Source organism: Egretta garzetta, unplaced genomic scaffold, assembly GCF_000687185.1.
Source record: "Egretta garzetta isolate BGI_Z169 unplaced genomic scaffold, ASM68718v1 scaffold173, whole genome shotgun sequence".
In the NCBI taxonomy this organism is placed as follows: Eukaryota; Metazoa; Chordata; class Aves; order Pelecaniformes; family Ardeidae; genus Egretta; species Egretta garzetta.
In genome coordinates, this window is record NW_009259112.1 from 463838 (window position 1) to 483313 (window position 19476).

At 38.5% G+C, this 19476-nt stretch overlaps 1 protein-coding gene across 1 annotated transcript in view; it reads right to left on the reverse strand.

Moving 5' to 3' along the window:
• Positions 1-633: 633 nt before the first annotated feature.
• Positions 634-19476, reverse strand: part of SMC5 (structural maintenance of chromosomes 5) — a 47373-nt gene continuing 28530 nt past the window's right edge. Inside the window, exons 16-24 of the mRNA XM_009635453.2 lie at positions 17552-17675; positions 14466-14588; positions 9831-9956; positions 9063-9158; positions 8566-8670; positions 8240-8359; positions 3988-4167; positions 3806-3901; positions 634-956 (exon numbers count right to left, since the gene is read on the reverse strand). Coding sequence (XP_009633748.2) covers positions 816-956; positions 3806-3901; positions 3988-4167; positions 8240-8359; positions 8566-8670; positions 9063-9158; positions 9831-9956; positions 14466-14588; positions 17552-17675 — 1111 coding nt within the window. The 3' untranslated portion in view covers positions 634-815. The remainder of the gene's footprint in view (positions 957-3805; positions 3902-3987; positions 4168-8239; positions 8360-8565; positions 8671-9062; positions 9159-9830; positions 9957-14465; positions 14589-17551; positions 17676-19476) is intronic.

Here is a 19476-nt window from a genome sequence, read left to right on the forward strand (position 1 = left end):
TATCTATCCCCAAAACTTATCAAGTTTTACTTAAAAAAACCAACAAAAAGTTATATATTGTTTAGTTTTACTTCTGCAAGCTAACTAGCTCATCGTTTCAAAAACACTTGGCTCTTTGTCAGTCTCCTTGCTGAGAGAGACTTGCTAGAAAAATAAAGATGTTATCCTTCCAGGAATACAAAATGGAACATTAGCTCTAAAATAATAAATAGCAATAATAAAGTATATTACTCTAACAGTAGTATATTCTTTATATTAACTTCAGGTGTATTTTCACAAAACAAAAACCAATGCACAGCTACTTACAAAACATTCTCTTCCTACATGTCATCTTATTCATTCAAAACGTTTCCATTTCAATAGGAAAAGTTTGGAGAACATCCGTAACCATGTTAGGTGAACACTATTTACCAAAAGCAAATTCAAGAGGTTTTTTTGGGAAAAAAAAAATCCTAACCCAAAACCCCCTAGACACAGAATTAGCTCAGTATAACTTATAAAAATTAACTGTATTTCTGATGTACATTACTGATAAAATAGCAAAATACAACAAACTTCCATTTTATTTAAAACTACTACTGAGAAAAAGTAGGTTCTTTGCAGAAAGAGGCCACTATGACAGATTTGGAAAAAAATCATGCACTTCAAATCTGTTAATCTTTTACACAAGTTTTAAGAATCAAAGTTCTTAATCATCAGTTCTTTGCAGGGTCTTGTTTTTTGCAATTTCTTAAGTTTTGAAAGCCAGATGTTCCAGAGAGTTCTAACAAAACATTATATATTTTTATATATATATATATACACACACATATGTATCACAGTTCATCCATCCTTCCAAGTCGCCGCCGCCGCCTACAGAAAGCCTTTAAGTTCCATTTGCTTTCCTCCAGCATAAAAGGTCCATTGTAGACAAACAACACCGTCATCTTGTCATTGTAAGTGAGATTCTGCAGGAGCTGGTGAAAAACACAAAACCCAAAGTCAAAATAGCTGGAAGAAATGTTCCCCATTATCTAAAAAAGGCGAAGAAGGTCTCCATAAAGCCTTTGATCTCAAAAGGTCGATATAGCAGGATTACAGCCTTTCTGACAGATGATGTATATTTGTTCCTAGACACCTCCCAATGAGACTCCACTCATTCTTCAGGCAATTTCCATGCTTCACTATTCTTACTACAAGAAAATATTTGTATCTTACCTGCACCTTCTTGCTGCAAATGAGGTCATTACTTTTTGTCATAGCCACAATGGGCAGAGAATATTGGCTGTTTTTTTCTTTTTTTGCCAGGGCAGGGCAGGAGGTAGAGCTACCTGGGAGTCTGTCCTCTGAGCTAAGCAATTTCCATTAGTAGAAACTCAAAACTCAAAACTTTTTATAAGTTGCACTGCAGTCTTCTGGAGTAACTCCAGCCACTGTACTACTTTTGTGAAATGTAACAGTGAAAGCCGGACACTTACTGCAGTCCAAACCTTGTCAGGCACAAGCCCAGCAGACTGACAGATGCCATGCAAGCTATGGGGTTATCTACAGTGCTCAGGATAACTTTTAGCAATTTACTTGCAACTGATACTCAACTTGTCATCCACAGTAACTTCTCTCTCCCCAGCCATTTAGGCATTTATGCGTTAAACCAGATGCTGCTGTTGATTTTTTCCATTTAAATACCAAGTCCTATGCTTGTCTGTGCTGAAATGCATTCTGTTTTCAAAAAAAGTTCCCTAATCTAAGATTGCTTTCATTTCTAATCTTGCTCTGCAGCAAAGCAGGATTCAATCCCAACATGGTGATTACTTGCATGTTTAATAAACGTAATCTGTTTCTGCATAGATTGGTATTAAAAATACTGATTTTCAAACCCAAAACTCACTCCTAAGGAACACATTCAGTTCACCTACTCATTCTGACAGTGAATCACAACTATTCAGAATACGATTTTCCTAATCAACTCTACTGCATATTAATCTATACCCCTTCCCCTCTGCAGCTCGCTTAAAAATATAGTCGGGGAAAGTGTCAACATACTGAAAAAACCCACGATAACAGTTTTTCTTGTATTCACTGGATACGTACAAGGAACTTAGCTTCGTATGACAATTTGTCATACTTTCTAATATGTGATTACATACTTGCTTTCTAGTAAATGGTGACACGTAGCATAGGCTCAGGAACTGCAGGTAAGCCACTGGAACATCAGTTTGGCTTTCTCCTCAGCCTGTTCTTTACAGCCTTTTAATTATCCTCTGATGCAGCCCACTCAAACTACCTCACCAGCTAAAACTTTTACATGAAGTGCTATCTCAAAAACATTCATTGTGGTAGGCCACTACAACTTCACCATGTTAACTCTGGTGATCACCTACTTGCAGTTGACCGAGAGAGAGGGGGAGAGGGGAAAGAAGAAAGAAAGACTTTCAGCCACCCCTTCACAATGCCATCTCTTGCTGCAGAATAGTGATTGCAACACATCCCTTGATCTTCCTTTTACAATAATGTTAAACAAACTTTTTTTTTTTTAAGCCTTTGAAATGTCTTGCTTCTGCTTTCTCATTTTTACTCTGATCTTTCTGGTTAGCTCTGCACACTCAATTTTCCCCCTTCCCTATTCTTAGCAATTTGACAATGAGCACAACTTTTAAAACAGACTCTGAACCCTAGACAGTAATTTTCTACAGTTTCTTATATGCGGGAAACATTAGAGTTAGTAGAGCTATCTCTATCCTTTCAACATCCAAACGACTCTTATTTCTCGAAGTAGGAGAGAGCACAGAAAAGCATATCCAGAAAGGAGAGAAATCGCAGGAAGACAAAAGGGGACAGACAACACAGAGAACAAGAAAGAAGTAACATGGCCAGGACATGACCAAACTGAGTGGAGGTATGTATACTGCAAGATCAGAAGGAACAAGAAGCATCACTTTCCTCCTCCTTCTTTCAGTCAGGTAAATGATGTAGGTGGGTTTTCTCAGGTCCTTCAACTGCTATTTACAGAAAAGAATAGCATATACCAGCCAGATTTTCTAAAATACAATATAGGATTGCAGGAGAACTGGTGTCTTAATAAAAAGCATACAGCCCATTAACAGAATGGTGTACCAGTAATCTTTACTGGTTCAATCTGTCTTGGATCAAGTTGAACATAACATTAGCCGCTGTTAAAGGTGAAGATGAACAGCCACCCTACTTATTAGTCCTTTCAAGCCACAGCATCACATTGCCGCACCACCTAATAAGTCAGTTTTAATTTTTTTTTTTTATTTTAACAGAAGAGCACAATTAAGCACTGGTCATTCTTGACTGAGAAGTCCTCTTCGAGCCATTCTCCATGGAGCATAGCATTGACCTTTTCTGAGCTTTCAAGTCTCACATTATTACTTGAGTAGTTTTCCTCCTTTAATGTGGGACTCCTCTAGTTCTTCTGATGTCAGCAGCACTAGCCTGTTCCAATATAATTACCTGACTTGTCTGGAAGTTCGTCTCTGCTACAATCCCAATTCTGTGTGAGCTACAGGCATTACATTTGACAGCCTTGTTACATGGTACTTCTATCCACTGGTGGTAAACTTGTGATACTTCCACACAGACCACAATGCCAGAATGTGTTTATGGTGAGAAGAGCCTTGGTGTAAGTTGCCTGAATTCCTGCCAGGACTGTCCTTAAAATGGACAAATTCTCTCACAGTTACCCTTTAATATTGAAGTTCTTGGGTAAAACAGAGATAAGTTATGCAGTGTTTTCAGGGATATTATCACACAAAACTCAACTCTTCCTCACACTAAACTTCCAATTTCATTTTCCACCACGCACCTTTGGTGTAATGAAGAAGTACTGAGATGTGCTTTCTTTACAAGCAGTTTTCACAACCATTTCAAAAACTCTTCTCTCATTCATTGGATCCATTCCCTAAAAGAAAAAAAAGTCTGTTCTCTCCAGTATGTCACAGGCATCCATATAGTAAGAGGTTATATTGATCCACTATTGATCCTCACCTGATTTATTTCATCTACAACCCTGAAAGGACATCTGTTGAGTTCCTGTAGAGCCATCAGGTACAACATAGTGGAAACACTTTTCTCACCTCCACTCTGATGATATGGAGTCAATTCATGAAGTTCAGTGCTACTGTGGAATTTGACTCTAATGCGAATCCCATACTTGTCGTACTCCTCCTGTAAAAGCCAGTACCCGTTAAACTCAGTTTCTCTGTACTACAGCTTGTTTGATAATGACATGCAAATTAAAGGAAATTTATGTCAAATGTTCTACAGGGGTCTATGTACTACTCAGGTTCAACTTAATATCAATATATTCTGTTTCATGTATTTTCCTTAACTCTGATCTATTCTTGTTAAGAGAATTTTCAATACCACTCCCTCCCCCATGACAATGATTTGTTAATTTCTGAATCTGTGGTCACAAAGACTTCATACATATTAGGAACATTGACAAGAAAAAAAAAATTCTTGGCTAGAAAAAGGAGAAAGTGATGCCCCTGTAAATTCCATTCACTGGAAAAAATGCATTAGGATACATGATGCTATCGACTTGAACAGTCAGGTGATGGGGGGTGCATGTATGTGTAGGTTAAGATCTCATCTGAAGCTCTTCAATTAACTCCTTCACTTTTCCTCCACTAGCAGATTGAGATACAAAAGCCCTACAAAATCCACCATGACAGCAATTTCCCTTTCATACTCAGTCAGGAAAACCACACACAAGGATTCTGACTGTGGCCTTGTCTTTAACAGAAAACTGACACTTGTCAGCAATCTGAGTCAATGATGCATAGGTGTGGACATAACAGATGTGGTTCAAAAGAAGGCCTATGCAAGGAAATACATTCAAGATTTGAGGGGAAAAAAAGATTTCTTTGGAGTACTTGCTAATATTTCTGAAGTTCAGGTAAGCTCAGTGCAACAATGGTAATGCAATCCCCAGTGCAGAAAGCCCATACTGATTACTTACTGTTTGGTCTACATAAGACACAATCTTTATATGCACCTATGAAGTTAATGAGAGCTACAGGAAAGATTCAAAAATTTGGAATATGAGTTCCAAGAAGCCTACCCACATTCACTGTGGAAGTGTAAATCCTGCACTTCGAGGTCATCAATTCACATTCTTTTGATAACATGATTGCAATGCTTAGGGTAGAAGAAAGGAGTGGGGGTGATTTCTGATGGTTACTCACAGAATACTTCTAGATTTAGAATGGTCAGTTGTGGCAAAGAGACAATGAGAACACTATCCCATAGAAGCTGGCACATGCCAGTTTGGTTCAGATTGCCACATACCACCGTCACCAAAAAGTGTATGAATCTGGGTGACCTGGCAGAGCAGCGTCCCATTGTACAGCTGGCTTTCATGAAGCACAACAAGGTCTAAAAACCACCATGAAGTAAATAGGCCGTAGCATCTTAAAGTCTTAAAACTGCCTTAAGGAACTTCAAGTCTGTAGGAACAATTTCAGCTTCTTTGCTACCTTCAGGTCTTCCTTTGGGATGAGTAATGTACGTATCAGATCACATCTAACATTGGAGAGGATCTAGCAAATCCTCTCAGATGAGCTAATCTGCTAAGTCAGAAGAACCAGCCATCTTTTGGTGTCCCTGATGTTTTACTACACCTGCAGGTATACAGACATCCTCAGGACTGGGAAGTGTAAGGTCTTACACTGGTATTTGCTTTCATGTACTACAAACATCTGGTGCTTCTGGTATACCAGAAACGTGGAACTATGAATCCTCGAGACAGAGGCAAATGCATACACACCTTAGGAGACAATGAAGGTAACCTGACATAATTATGAACTCATGTTTGGTAAGTACCAACTTTTTCCAATTTCGAAGACAGGTCACCATTCCCACCCTCGATGTTTTCCCTGCTGGCAATGGGTTGGCACTTCCTAAGACAAATTGAAGAACTGCCTTGAGAAGGAGTGCTATATGACCATGACAGACATACTGGAACAAAGCAATGCTTAATGCAACTAAAAATATTTGCAAGATGATTTTGGTTACCATTTCATTCTCCCTCACTACAGAAGAAATTTCTGCTTTGGCATTTAATGCAGCTTATCAGAAGAATAATTAGCTGCTTCAATTTGCAGATTGTAGCTTGATAGCTATGCCTGATAATCAGGACCTTAAGAAGGAAAATCACAGGGCATCCTTTCAAAACAAATGAATGTTGCTGCACTGACCTTTCTGGAGGTGGTATTTTGCTAAGGGGAGCTAATAAGACATTCTCCTAATCAGTGAAGATAACAGTACCATAGCTTAGATAACTTTCTCCATTGTAGTAGGATTTGGTAACTGATTGTCAGGATCATTCTCAACAGACCCACAGTCTGGCTTGCTTATGACCAGGAACACTTAGCATAGTGGAGTGAAAAAACATCCTTAAGTTCACAATTTAGTTCCTGTTCCTTCTTTAACAGATACTTGCAGAACTTTTGCTATACTCTTTGGAAAGGGACAGGGCTGTGGGACATCAAGAACATGACTTCATGTAAGGAGAAATAAAAAACAGGACCTAAGGCCTCCAGGCCCACTGTACTTTCAGATGCACTGGCACAGACTGAAACTAGGCTTAGAGAAGCTTACAAGGTTCAGGCTGGCAAAAACTCCAGTAAAAAAGATCTGCCCTCCAGCACAGCCGCAATGGCATCAGAAAGTCAGGCCTTTGTTGCCAGACTACTAGGGATGCCACTTCATATAACTGACATATATCCCAGGACCTGTCAAGAATGATGCTCAAAACTCCCTGTGGTGAGAACTGAGGAAGGTGAGGGTCATCACTGCTAGCACTCTGAATTCTGGTTACCAAGTGCTACCAAGGAAAGTCAGAGCATTCACTGAGGTTTCTGCTTGGATGTCAAGGAAGAACCTAGTGAAGTGTTTCACACGCACCTAGGTTCTATCACCAAGGACATCATCAGATCTCAAGGTTCCTGCAGGGCAGGCTAACAGAGGCTTGAACTTCAGTGTCACAGGAATAATTCTAACAAAGATAATTCTGCCTCAAGCATCTCTCTTTTGATCTTTACAGGTCAGGGCAAAAGAATTTCCTGCACAGAATGGTAAGGAATCCAAGTTCTAGAACAGATTATCCACCTCTCTGTATTATAGGAATTGATACCTTGAGGAAAAAGTTTTAGTGATTGACAAAGGACCACTAGCTAGCCTCTTAAACTATTTGTGACATCTTTGCAAGAGAAAAGCAAGACCTTCCAAAGAAGATATTCAGAAAGACAGTCCAGACTCCCTTTGCTTTTAAACTGCTTTATTGTTTTTCTGTATACTCTCTCCCAATTTACTTTTAGATAAAAGATAGCATTTATGTAATATAGATCTGACTCTGTAAGTAACTATCAAAAGAACTGGAAGTCCATGTTTTAATTTCTGACTGTTTCATAATACTAGTTTCTATGTAAACGTTTTTATGCAGTTCACGTAAAGAGCCTTGTCAGTCACTATTCTGCCCCCAATAATAATTACCACTTCAAATATTTTAAGAAAAGCTGCTCAAGTAATTGACAACAGCAAAAATGATTAAGTGTCAACTTTCACTGTTGTGGAGTCTATGCATTACATATCAGAGTCTTAGAATCATCATTACAGAGATCAATCTAAAACAAAATACCCAACTTCTCTTCAGCCCAATGCACTGGTGGTTCTCCCCAAGGTACTATTGATGCTTTAAACTTTTCATCAGAGGTAAACCCTGCCTATAAATGTTACTGAGGGCATAACAGGCTGGGCCAAATGATTGCTACTTCCAAAACAGACAAAATGCCAGCAGACTTGAGTAGAAGCTACATGTAGAACCAAATCAACACAACACTTAATAATAGTAGGTTTAGCCACTAAATGACAATAGAATAGCACAAATTAGCTAAAAATGTAGAATTAAATCACTAATTTAATAAATCTGAGTTACAGCTAAAGTAAATGCAATGCTTGTAACCAAGCCCTGTAAGTTGCAAGAAGCTTCAAAAAAGTCAGTGAGTTGAAGTCCTGTGCACCTGGACAAAGACTCATTTTCCTTTAATCAGATCGGTAAGTCAGTTCTAGCACAAAAAAAGTGTGTTCATCAATAAAAGTTTGTTAATTTTTTTTAAAAGAACATCTTTCCTACAATCCAAATGGCAACTTGCTATTTTTTCTCTAGCAATGCATAAACAAAAGACGATGCATGAAAGTATGAATGTTATTCTTCCGTATGAAAAATAAATCATACCTCATTTTCCACATGAAGATCAACTTCACCAACACACTGCATTGAACTAAAGAAGTTACTGAACTTCTCATTAATTTGCTCAATCAGCTTTTTCAAGGGGTTTAGCCACCTTTCTTTGACCTAGAAGAGACATATCCATGTAAAACCATTTTTAATAACTGAATTTTCCTTTAGAGATAGGATTTAAATTAAAAATGTTGTTAATTACAGAAGCTAACATCTCAGTTTACATTCAAGACAACTTGGAATACTACCTTTCATTTCTGTACATACATTCTATTCTAATGAAGACATACTTTTACAGAAGTCATAATCTCAGCCATTACCTGTGAAATGTTTTGCTTGTAGTTATCCAATTCATTTTTCTTTTCTTCTAGATATTCCGTCAGCTGCTGTATTTCTTGTGTCTGCTTGTGGTATTCTTCAACAACCTGCCAGAATAAAAAAACCCCAAGCAGTCAACAAAACATCTGCCAATTCTAGCCTTGACTGTGAAAATATCACACTGCATTGATTCTGTTCAAACACAATCATATAGATTATTGCACTGCACACCGAACAAGATACATTTCTAGCTTTAAAGCAAAGAAACTGTAAAGCATTGCTTATTTCAGGTTACTGCAACTTTTTTTTTTTTTAAAAGTCACAGAACACCCTGTTCTTTTGGAAGAACCTACTTAAAATTCTAATAGATGCAGAATCTGGCATTTACAGCACATTGTTCCTGCTGTCTAGCTTATTATACCAAGAGATGTAGCACAGAGTGGGAAGCAAGTACAATATGGGTGAGGAAGGGAGGGTGGAGGGAAAGCACTGAACATACCGAAGCATTCAGGCCTGTGAAACAGGAGGCCCTGGTTTTCTCTTCATTCAGAAAAGCATCAATTTCCTCCAATGTGTTCGGAAGATCCTGAAAAGCCTAGAAGAGAAAGGATGCACATGTTACACAGCAATGCTAATGAAGGACTCAAGTTTGCTAAAAAGGAATCAAGTATGCCATAAAATATTCTATAACTTTTAATCAGATCTCACATACTCAAAATCTAACACAGCAAGATTCCCTCACAAACTCTTCTGGACAGAGAAAGAAGGCTAGAAGTGCTACTACATAACAAAGATATGCAATTAATTGCTCCTTAGTTGCCTACCTTGTGCAGGTACAGACGCTGACACGCAGACTTGGTGTAAGTCAGAGGCTATGCTACTTAAGCCACGCAAACACTTCTAGAGGCTGGGAAGACCTCCAGGTAAGTAGGCGGGCCCAGATTTCCCTTCTTTTGTGTTGCTCCATTAGAGCAAGAAGCTAGAAAAATATGGCCTCTGATTATTTCTATGAACACAAGACTATGGATTTAAATTAAAATTTCAGATCAAATTTTCTTTCCCCTCTGCACAGAACAAAGTGATAGTCAGAGGATATCCCAGCACTATTTAAAGGTTCTTTAAAAGGGTAAGTGACAATATATGAGTCAATGCTAACAGAAGTACACATGATCCTTTACTGGTAGCCTTCTAATATAAAATATACAATATTATTTGTGTACGTAACCCAAAATTTAAGAGATATGTGGAGATTTGTTTCTTTACATACAGTTTGAAATTCTTTTGGAAGATGTTGATCTGGACTCAGTTTGCAGACCTGTCGAGCTTTTTTCAGCAATTCCTTGCAGTTCTCTGTAAGAACTCGCTTCTTATCATCCAGTTCATGAAATCGTTGCTGTTGGAAAAGGTATTAAAGATATCAAAATACACTTATTTTAAACTTTATTATAAATTTCCAGAGGTGGCACTAGCACATTGGCAACAAACAATTTCTGAATCAGAAAATGTGGGTAAAATCAGACTGCTTAAATATCAAACCCCTTTGTTTCAACAAACAGAACTCATTCTGCCTCTCTGCTCAAAGTCAACAAATGCCAAGGTAAACTGATCAAAAGCATGTTCTTGTAATACAGCTAAATTTGTTTTCTCTCAACTAGCTAAGTGGGCATGTAGATTCAATATATCTCAAAATAGACTATTTTACAGGAGAATTCCCTATAAGTCAAAACACAGCTACTGTGAGCCTTATTTTTTTATTAGCTCCCATTTAACTGTCTTCATGTGCTTGGGAGAACATGGTGGACATGATGTACACTGAATGGTAATTTAGCTGTAATTTTACGGGGTAAACATCATAATTACACAATCAGAAGTACTTCCTTTGCTGTTTCATATTCTACTTCTCTAATACAGCCAGCAAAATACAAAACGGAAACACAATTTTTAACTTTAAAAAGTGCCGAAAAAAAGTGAAAAGCAGGTAATTTCTGGTTTTGCACAGTGGTGTCAAGGCTAAACTCTTTGGAACTTACTACGGGTAACTGACCAACTGAGCCTTATGACTTTTATAATGCAATGTTACCACAACAGTAGTTAAAATACGATACACAAAATATGATACCTCCATGAAACACTAAGTTAAATATTATCTCAAATAAGCAGTCATCAAGCAAAAACTTGGAGAGCCTTAAGTATCTCTCCCCCTTTGCGCCCAGAAATCTCACTCATGTATCTCTATAGATGTGGTCCCTAACATGGATGGGCCTGCTGCTTCCAAACGTTGAGCTGGCAGTGCTTGGGAGTTACTGCTTGCTGCTGTCTCCCAGCTCAGGTGAGCACCCAACTGCGGGTAGCTGCGAGCTGCCAACCTCTTAGAAGTGAAAAGGATTACATACCAAGATACTGGAGCTTTTAATCCAAGTTATTTTAGTATACATTTACACATGCAATCCCTCTTTTTAACAGATAGTTACCCCACAGGAATACACAGTTTTCACTTTTTTCAGAGGCACAAAATTCTAACTCAAAATCTGTATGTGCAGTATTTTGCTTCAGAACTTTCTTCTGACAGTTTGGAAAGTTTAGTTATGTTCCTACACTTAGGAGAGCTTTATCTTCACAATTTTTATTGTTGTGTATATGTCACTTAAATATGGGAGCCCTCCAGTGGCAAAAAAATTTCAAAGTGTTCATCACAGTAAGATAAATGTTTATTCTACATTTTAAAACTACGTAACAGACACTGATAGCAACTCACATTACCTTCTGGCAATTTAATTAATCTTTATTTACTAAATACAACAGAAGCAGCAGTAACAGATACGATCATGACTGATCATCAGTGGAGTTCTCACGCTCACTCAAGAATTACGGCTGGTGTTCTCTACAGCATGTATAAACTCAAAAATCCTGTTTTTCCTTCCCTCCAACAAGTACTAGGAAATAGATTTTGCATTAGAGGCAAGCATTTCACAGTCTTCACAAACACACTGTAAAGACATTTTTCTACACTGTGTTGATGTTTTCAGAAAGGTAAAAAAAAAAAAAAGAGCCTTTTTTAGATTCTCCTCTGCCTGCACTTCATAAAGTCTATTGTAGAGAAGGAGGGAAATGTCACATGGGGGCAAGAAAGACTGGCATTAGAGCTATATAGATAGAACAGCAATAAGTGTAGGATAGCCCTCCTCTCGGTTAAAAGCCAAGATCTTATGTCATTCTCAATTAGTACAAATAAAACCATATACCACAATGGTTATGTGCCATTATGTATCTGAATATACCCAGTAATACATTCAATAAACATTTTTATTAACATTTTAGGATGTTCTAAATTAAAACTGGACTGTATTTTGGATCCCAGAAATCTAAAAGGCAGCTGGCTTAATCTGAAATGGGTTTGACCTCATGAGAACAAAGGCAAAGGATCCAGTAAAAGGCAATGCACCCATACATTTTTGCACAAGAAATGTCAATTTTATACTTAGGTGTTTGACCATTTCCAGAGACAAAGTCAGTTCTGAATCATCTGAAGTAGGGAATCTCAGGTCTCAATTGTACATAAAGCTCCCACTTTAAATCCTGCAGAGCTGCATGAAACAAGATTTCAAGTAGACCTCTAGGCGCTGAAAATGTGAAATAGATTCAACATTACATATGCCTGACCCCAGACTAAGGCAAGCAAAATTCTTCAGGATGTGAAAACGAAAATAGGTGTTTGGGCAGAGGAAAACCTCAGCATTCAACAGGAAGACTGGGAAGAAATACACATCTGATGTGGTTATGAAGCATGTACTAGAATAAATGCACTGACAGGTCAACAACAAGGTAAGTGTCAATTTTCATTTAGCTTTGCCAGTTGATTGTCATGGCCACATGTTAAATAAAAATTAGGTAAATATAAGTAAGGAAAAATAAACAAGTTTTGATTCCTTCTCCCTCCTGTATAGTCAAAAGTGCATGGCAATGTTAAGATTCTTGTTGATTTCCTGAAGAAGTCTCAATAAAACCTTCTAGATAAAAAAGTAACTCTAAGCAGAAAGAATTACTGTTTTGAACAGAGATGCTACCATGAAAAGCCATAGCCTAGACAGAGCTTTACATCTGTTTCAGCCAACAGCATAAGAACCAACTTGGAAAGAGCTTTATCTGTGTACTCCAAAAAGTTCTGTACTAGTGTGGGGCTGTGATTACAACTTCCTGAAACCCATCTACCAAACAGCAGAAACCAGTTATATTCTGTATGCACAAGGAATTTGTATTCTGTTGTGCTCATCAGTGCCGCCACTGGTTTTGTGCAAAATAAGAAGTTGGTTAAAGAAAATATAGTTACCAGTAGCCAATGTTTCCTCATGAATTTGTGTTTGAACGCATGCTTGGTGACAGCCTTTGATTATTTGAAGTTTGGAAATTTATACATGGAAAAACAGAATCTGCATTTTCTTAAAACTTGGCTTAAGGAGCAAATACTGCTATGTACATACTGAGTATTAATACCAATTATTTAAACAAATTTACACCAAATGAACCTGAAAATTAACAAGCTATCAAAGCAAGACAATTAGCAAGACTCTTTCAAACAATGATCATAAACATGCAGGCAACTGTGCCAATTATCTAATGAGCAGATGGGGCTAACAATCCTCCCTAATGTTCAGTATGGGTCACAAGCACAGATTTGCTGCTTAGGCTTGTTAAATAAATTAAATATAAGGAGTTGTTAAAATAACACTTAGGTTCCCACTTGAACTGCAGTGACAAAATACAAACCCCAGAAACCTGTTGTTGCTAACTTGACTTACTTGAAAACATGTACTTTTTTGGCCTTTCCACCTAAGTGGTTAAAAAAAAAAACCACCAGAAAGCAACAAACAGGCTGCTCTCTCCACAGTATCCCAGTGCCAAGACCTCACAAAAGGAACATATGTGATCTTCTCTTAGAAGTACTAAGTGCGGTTTGTCTTTCCTTCAAACCTTAATCAGAAATTTACTCAGCTATTACAAAGACTGAAGGTTGCTTGGGCAATAAACATCACGAGTGAGTGCTAAGTATTAACAAAGCTTCATGGCTTCTTTGGCTGATACCCACCACTCCAGTTTCAATGAATGCCTCACGACCAGCACATGACCTACAAAAACATCTGATGATTAAATAGAGAATTAACGGTCCCATAATTGTAATGTTTAGGCTCCAATTCAGTTCACTACACAGCTTTTGTACAATATACTTATTTGTATTTCTGTTTGGCTTCCTCCTTTTTGCGGGTTTACTTATTTTCTAACAACATTGCAGCAATTGTTTGCAAGACTTCCTCAAAGTGTTGTGATGGCATTCCTCACAGGCAGCTTTGGAGCAAGGACTACCTCAACACAGTACTGCTGTAGAAAAAAATTTATCACAGCCAAAGCCACCAAGAAGTTGGATGAAAGGGCCAATTTAAATGTACTATTTCAGGTAACGTTTAACTTGAGATGAAGCTACAAAATACTGAGTATTGCCCATTGCATGTCTTAAGGCAGAAAACAAGAAATAAACCACATCTTGAGTGTGCATCTCCTATGTGGGTTGGGGCTACTTGTCTACAAGAGAATTGGAAGAAAAGTAACACTTCCAAATAACAGCTAGCCTTTTTACACACACTATGCATTATAATAAAAAGATGCAGGACATGATGACTGTTCATGATGTTTTCACAGAAGCTTAGCTGTCTTAATTGAGGAAGGCAAAGCTCCCATTCAGCTTTAAATGAAGAGGCTGAAGTCAAACTACAGAAATGAAGGCTAAATATTTAGCAGTACTAATACCCATTTCTAAACAAAGACACAGAAGCATCATTTTTTACACCATAAAGGCTTCCACAGAAGATGGTTTCACAGTAGATATCGCAGTATTCATAGAAATGGTTACCTCTGCAGCTCTTAGCTGTACACCTGCTGCTTTATACTCTGATTCTAGTCTGTTCTTCTCAGCAGCCACTGTAGTGCTCTGAAGAACCAAATCTGCTTTGAGGATGTTCAGTGATATGCAATTCTACATAGGAAAACAGAAAATGTCATTTTTTCCACAAGAGACTCAAACTGATATAATCACTATCAGGCTTTAGAAGCTATCCGTTTTTTAATCATAGCATACAATTTCACACTGTGTTCAGCTCTTCAACACTGCTGTCCTTCAAATTCAACGAAAAAGAAAGGTGATTTATTGGTGGCCCATCATCTTTGAGATGTATTGTCCCCATGTACTTTTAATCTGTAAGCATATAGATACCACTTCAACCAAACCATTTTACACCAAAAAACCAAAAATCCCTACACCATACACTCACACGTGAAATGTGAGAAAAGACAAAGCCATCTCAATTCTTTCTCAGAATCGAACAGGTGGATTAAGTCACACACAGAGATGGAAGAAGGTCAAAAAATAAACATGTAAGATGCCTCTCTCACGGACAATGCAAGATGACTGACTGGATGACCAGTGACTCTAGAGTCTTGCGTCTTAACTGGAATGGGTATGTATGACATACAGGATATTCTGTATGACAACAGAAGGAGGCTCTATTTTGGAAATTTCATAACAGGCTCACTAAAGACCCCCAGAACCTGGTTTGACAACTTTGATGCTAAAATGGTTGCTTCTTTAAACTAGTCAGCCTCGGGAATGTTCTAGAGTCTTCAAAATCAGCAATATATTCTTGACTGTGTGAAGGGTAGTTTCAAACTTCAAATTATGGGGCACTGAGAACACCATTTTACTATATTTTTTAATGATCAGTACATAAATACAGAGAAATCCTCTCTCTTGATGAAAGGGAAGGCAAGGTTCCAACTGTCGACCTAGGGGACATGCAGGATGAAGTTTTGAGAGTGTTAGCTTCTGACCACAATAGTGAGCCAAGGTCTGAGACCTTTACTATTTGTTGTTTCAACACAAAGTTTCTACAGTGTGAACTTGGACATAGGAATAAGTTTATTTGTTTTCAATCCACTTAAACAGATTAAAAACAATTATCAGAGAAGTAAACTGGAAAAAAAAAAAGTTGTAACACAAGGAGATGAAAAATGGATAAAGTTAAGATTATTAAAAGAGTGAACAGTGCCAGAATCTGAAACAGTGGAACAAGGCTGTTTCTGTCAACTGGTTGTAAAGCAGTGACGTGTATTAGGTACGTGCCAGGTACACTCTGCCTCATGTATTTGTGTAAATATACATGCAGCCTGTCACTCTAGTTGACTGTTCCACACAAGCCCCAGAACTCTTAAAAAAGTCGATCATACCACTACCACGTAAACTAACAAAAATCCCATACATGTTTTAAATTTCCTCCTGTGGCAGAAGTGAGTATGTCTGAAACATATGACTAGCTTAGTTTTTACAACTTGAATAACCTACAGCCAGTATAACTGCAAAACCTACTGAAGAAAGTAGGAAGGCTCCCATCAATTTGGAAGCATTCATGAAGTTTGGGTTGGGGATGACCACAAATGTATGGATTTCAACAATTTTGGTAAAACATATAATGAAACATCTTTCTTGTATCAGACCATTTTCTTCTCTTCAGTATGTACTAGCATATATTTCCTACAGCACACAAAGTGTGAAAATTAAGCTTATACACAAATGAAATAAATCCCTTTTGTAACCAGTAACTATTTCCGGCAAATACCATCCATCCTCTACTACACCTCTTGTATACTGAGAAATACACAGTATGTGTCAAATCTGCTTTCCTGTACTGGGTGAAACAGAGATTAAGATACTCTTTCAGGCAGGTCATGCAACAGTCAGCAAACAAATTCAGCTGCACTTTACAACAGCAAGACACTTGGATGGTTTATGAACTGGGAAATTGGCATCAAATACACAAATCAAAACATATTATAGAAATTCCTGTTTTAAATACAGAGTATTTGCACAAGTTTTGAGAAGAGTTACTTTTCAGTACTTTTATGACTTGCACAAGTTCTGTAAGTTCTATAAAGTAATGTACAACCTAAGCAACCCTTTTAACATGATCTTCTGCTATTCTTTGGCATTTTCAAAATTGCTTTGGCTAGCTGGCGCAAAGGTGATCTCTGAGACACTCCTATTGTTGCAGTCCATGCCGATCAACAAAGAGAAATAGCCCACCCATTTGGAATATTTTTTCTTTATTTATTATATAAATACCAGCAACTGAAGTGTATTGAAATCAGCCTCACTTCAAAGGTAATACTCAACTCTTTTCAGGGGACAGCAAGAACACAGTTCAACATTAGTAAGGCATGGCAAAGGAATAACACCCATGCTCAAAGCCATTGCAAGAATGGCACCATTTCTTGCTGAGTGCAAAAGCACAAGCAGATTCCCTTGGAACTAAAAGTAACCGTTTCTTGGTCCTTAGTTATTAAAAAAAGCCTAAGAAAATTCACCTTGTGGTAGCTCCCATTATTAGGGCTTACAGGCTAAGCTAAAGCAACACTTAAGTCCAGAATGTCATCTTCTTTTTTGAGGTAAAGAAAATCTCATGACATTGGAGCCTGAGATTTGAGTACTTTTCCCATCCTAGAACTCTTCCACAATCTTTGAGTTTCAGGTCAACTTTTCACATGACTGATGACTACTGTGTTTCTCAATAAAACAAAAAAAAAGGAGATTATGAACTAGAGTGGAAGGAACATTTCACAGCATTATGCAGTATTCTGAAAATGTACAGGCTGAAATGGTTACACAGCTCATTCCTAGTTAACTCCTGCATTGACTGGATCAGACCATGGATTGTAAGACTTCAGTCACTAAGAGTGTAAATCAACACAAGCAAACGGTCTACAAATCAAATCAACAACAGATGCACAAGTTCAAGTTCATAAGAGCTTCAGAAGATGTTTATCTTGAAGCAAGTTAGCTCATAAACATTTACAGTAACACATGTAAATGTTGCGTACCTCCTACTTAAGCAACAAGAGTTGGACTTTGCACAATAGTGGAACACATACCAAGTTAAAAATACATACCTTTATGAGATGCATTAATTCTGTAACAAGTCTTGCTTTTTGGGTATTTATTTCTTTGATCTTTACATTTGCCTGTTGAGATTCCTTCTCTAGGTTGATAGCATCTTGTTCCAGCTGTCTTAAACTATGGGAGGAATCAATATTTAATTAATCCTGATTGACAATAAATTGTACAAAAATACAAAAATTCTAATAATATGAAATAATCATGATGTTTAGTGAGCCGCAATGCATTTGAAGATCTTCAAAAATGTCAAACATGATGATACAGAAAACTATGAACCAACCATTCTTACTTTAATCCCTGGGAAAATTGTGGAGCAAGTCCCCTCAGAAAACAATTCTAGGGGCATAAGGGAGAAGGTTATCAGGAAGAATCAGCAAGCATTTACCAAGGGTACATCATACCTGATGAACCCAACCGTAAAATGACTGGATGACAGGAGATCAAGTGGTTGCCATTTACTTCCACTCTAGCAAAGGCTTTCTGTTAGGTTATCTGATAAAAGCTCACCTGCACACCCAAAAGAGAGACAATGGCAGGTGGGGGAAGCCCAAACAATACCCTATCCTGGCTACCGCCATGCCTATCACAGGAGCCATCAACCCATGAAATGACGGATCTCCACAAGCCCAGAGCAGCACAGAGATGCTCTAGCAAATGGGAACGCAAATGAAGGACTTGGAGGAAGGGACACGCTGTCCCAGGACAGCCTCGGCACCAGTGTCCAGGCTTGAAACCCAACAAGATAAGTCAACACAACAGCACCCTCTGGACTGAAGGGGGTTGTTTCCGGAGGGTACATGAGACATTATGGGATGGAGCAGAAAAGCATTTTGCAACTGCACATGGCTCACTATTGGATATTCAGGGGAGAAACCAATGTGGGGGAAGGGTAGGGAATCTAGATGACTTGGAGAGGAACAAGTGTGGGAAAACAGAGGGATATGGGGATAAAAGGGACAGCTACATGTAAATAGCTGGCTGGTCAATACGTTTATCCAGCCATGCCCAACTGGCACACTCTTTTCTTGTTCCATTCAATTTTTCACTCTTTTCCTGGGTGAGAGACTCTCTATTCAGCATTCATATTTGCACATGGGAGTCTAAGCGCAAGCAACTACCTGAAATGAGGTTGTAGTGAGGTGGGCATTCATCTCTTCTCCCAGGTAACAAGTGACAGGACAAGAGGAAATGGCCTCAAGTTGCGCCAGGTGAGGTTTAGATTAGACATTAGGAAAAATTTCTTCATCAAAAGAGTTATCAGGCACTGGAAGGGGCTACCCAGGGTCATGGTCAAGTCCCCATCCCTGGAGTTATTTAAAAGAGAGGTGGACGAGGTGGTTAGTGACCTAGTTTAGCAGTGGACAGGTATGGTTGGACTCGATGATCTTAAAGGTCTTTTCCAACCAAATAATTCTATGGTTCTAACTACAGTCAGAACACAAGTCAGAGGAGAGGACCTGCTTGTCTGTGGTGCCAGCAACTAGAGAGACAGAGTGAGCAGACTTAAGTGACAGCCACTGGAGTGGGACCACAGGTCAGAGGCCCATGTGTCTATGGTGCCAGCATGTGGTACAAGTGCAGGTATGCAAGTGAGGTTTGATCCCTAGCGAAGACCAAGTCAGACTAGCTGGCAAGTAGGTGAAGTGGCCTAGGAGCCAAGAGGTGAGATCACAGGAAGAGATGGCTATTGGAGGGACATGGGGAGTCCAGCCTGGCTGCCAGAGACCATGAGGTCTGCTGTCTCTAGGGGTGAGACCTGCAAGCATATGGATATATTTAACAGTAAGATGACAGGGGTACTGACTGTTGGGGGGGAGTATGGCAGTCATGGCTACCTCTGCACATTTGTATGTCTGTGTGTCTCCGCAGCAAGACCATGGAGCTGGCTATTGGGAAACCAGGAAGTCCCAGCCAGTTC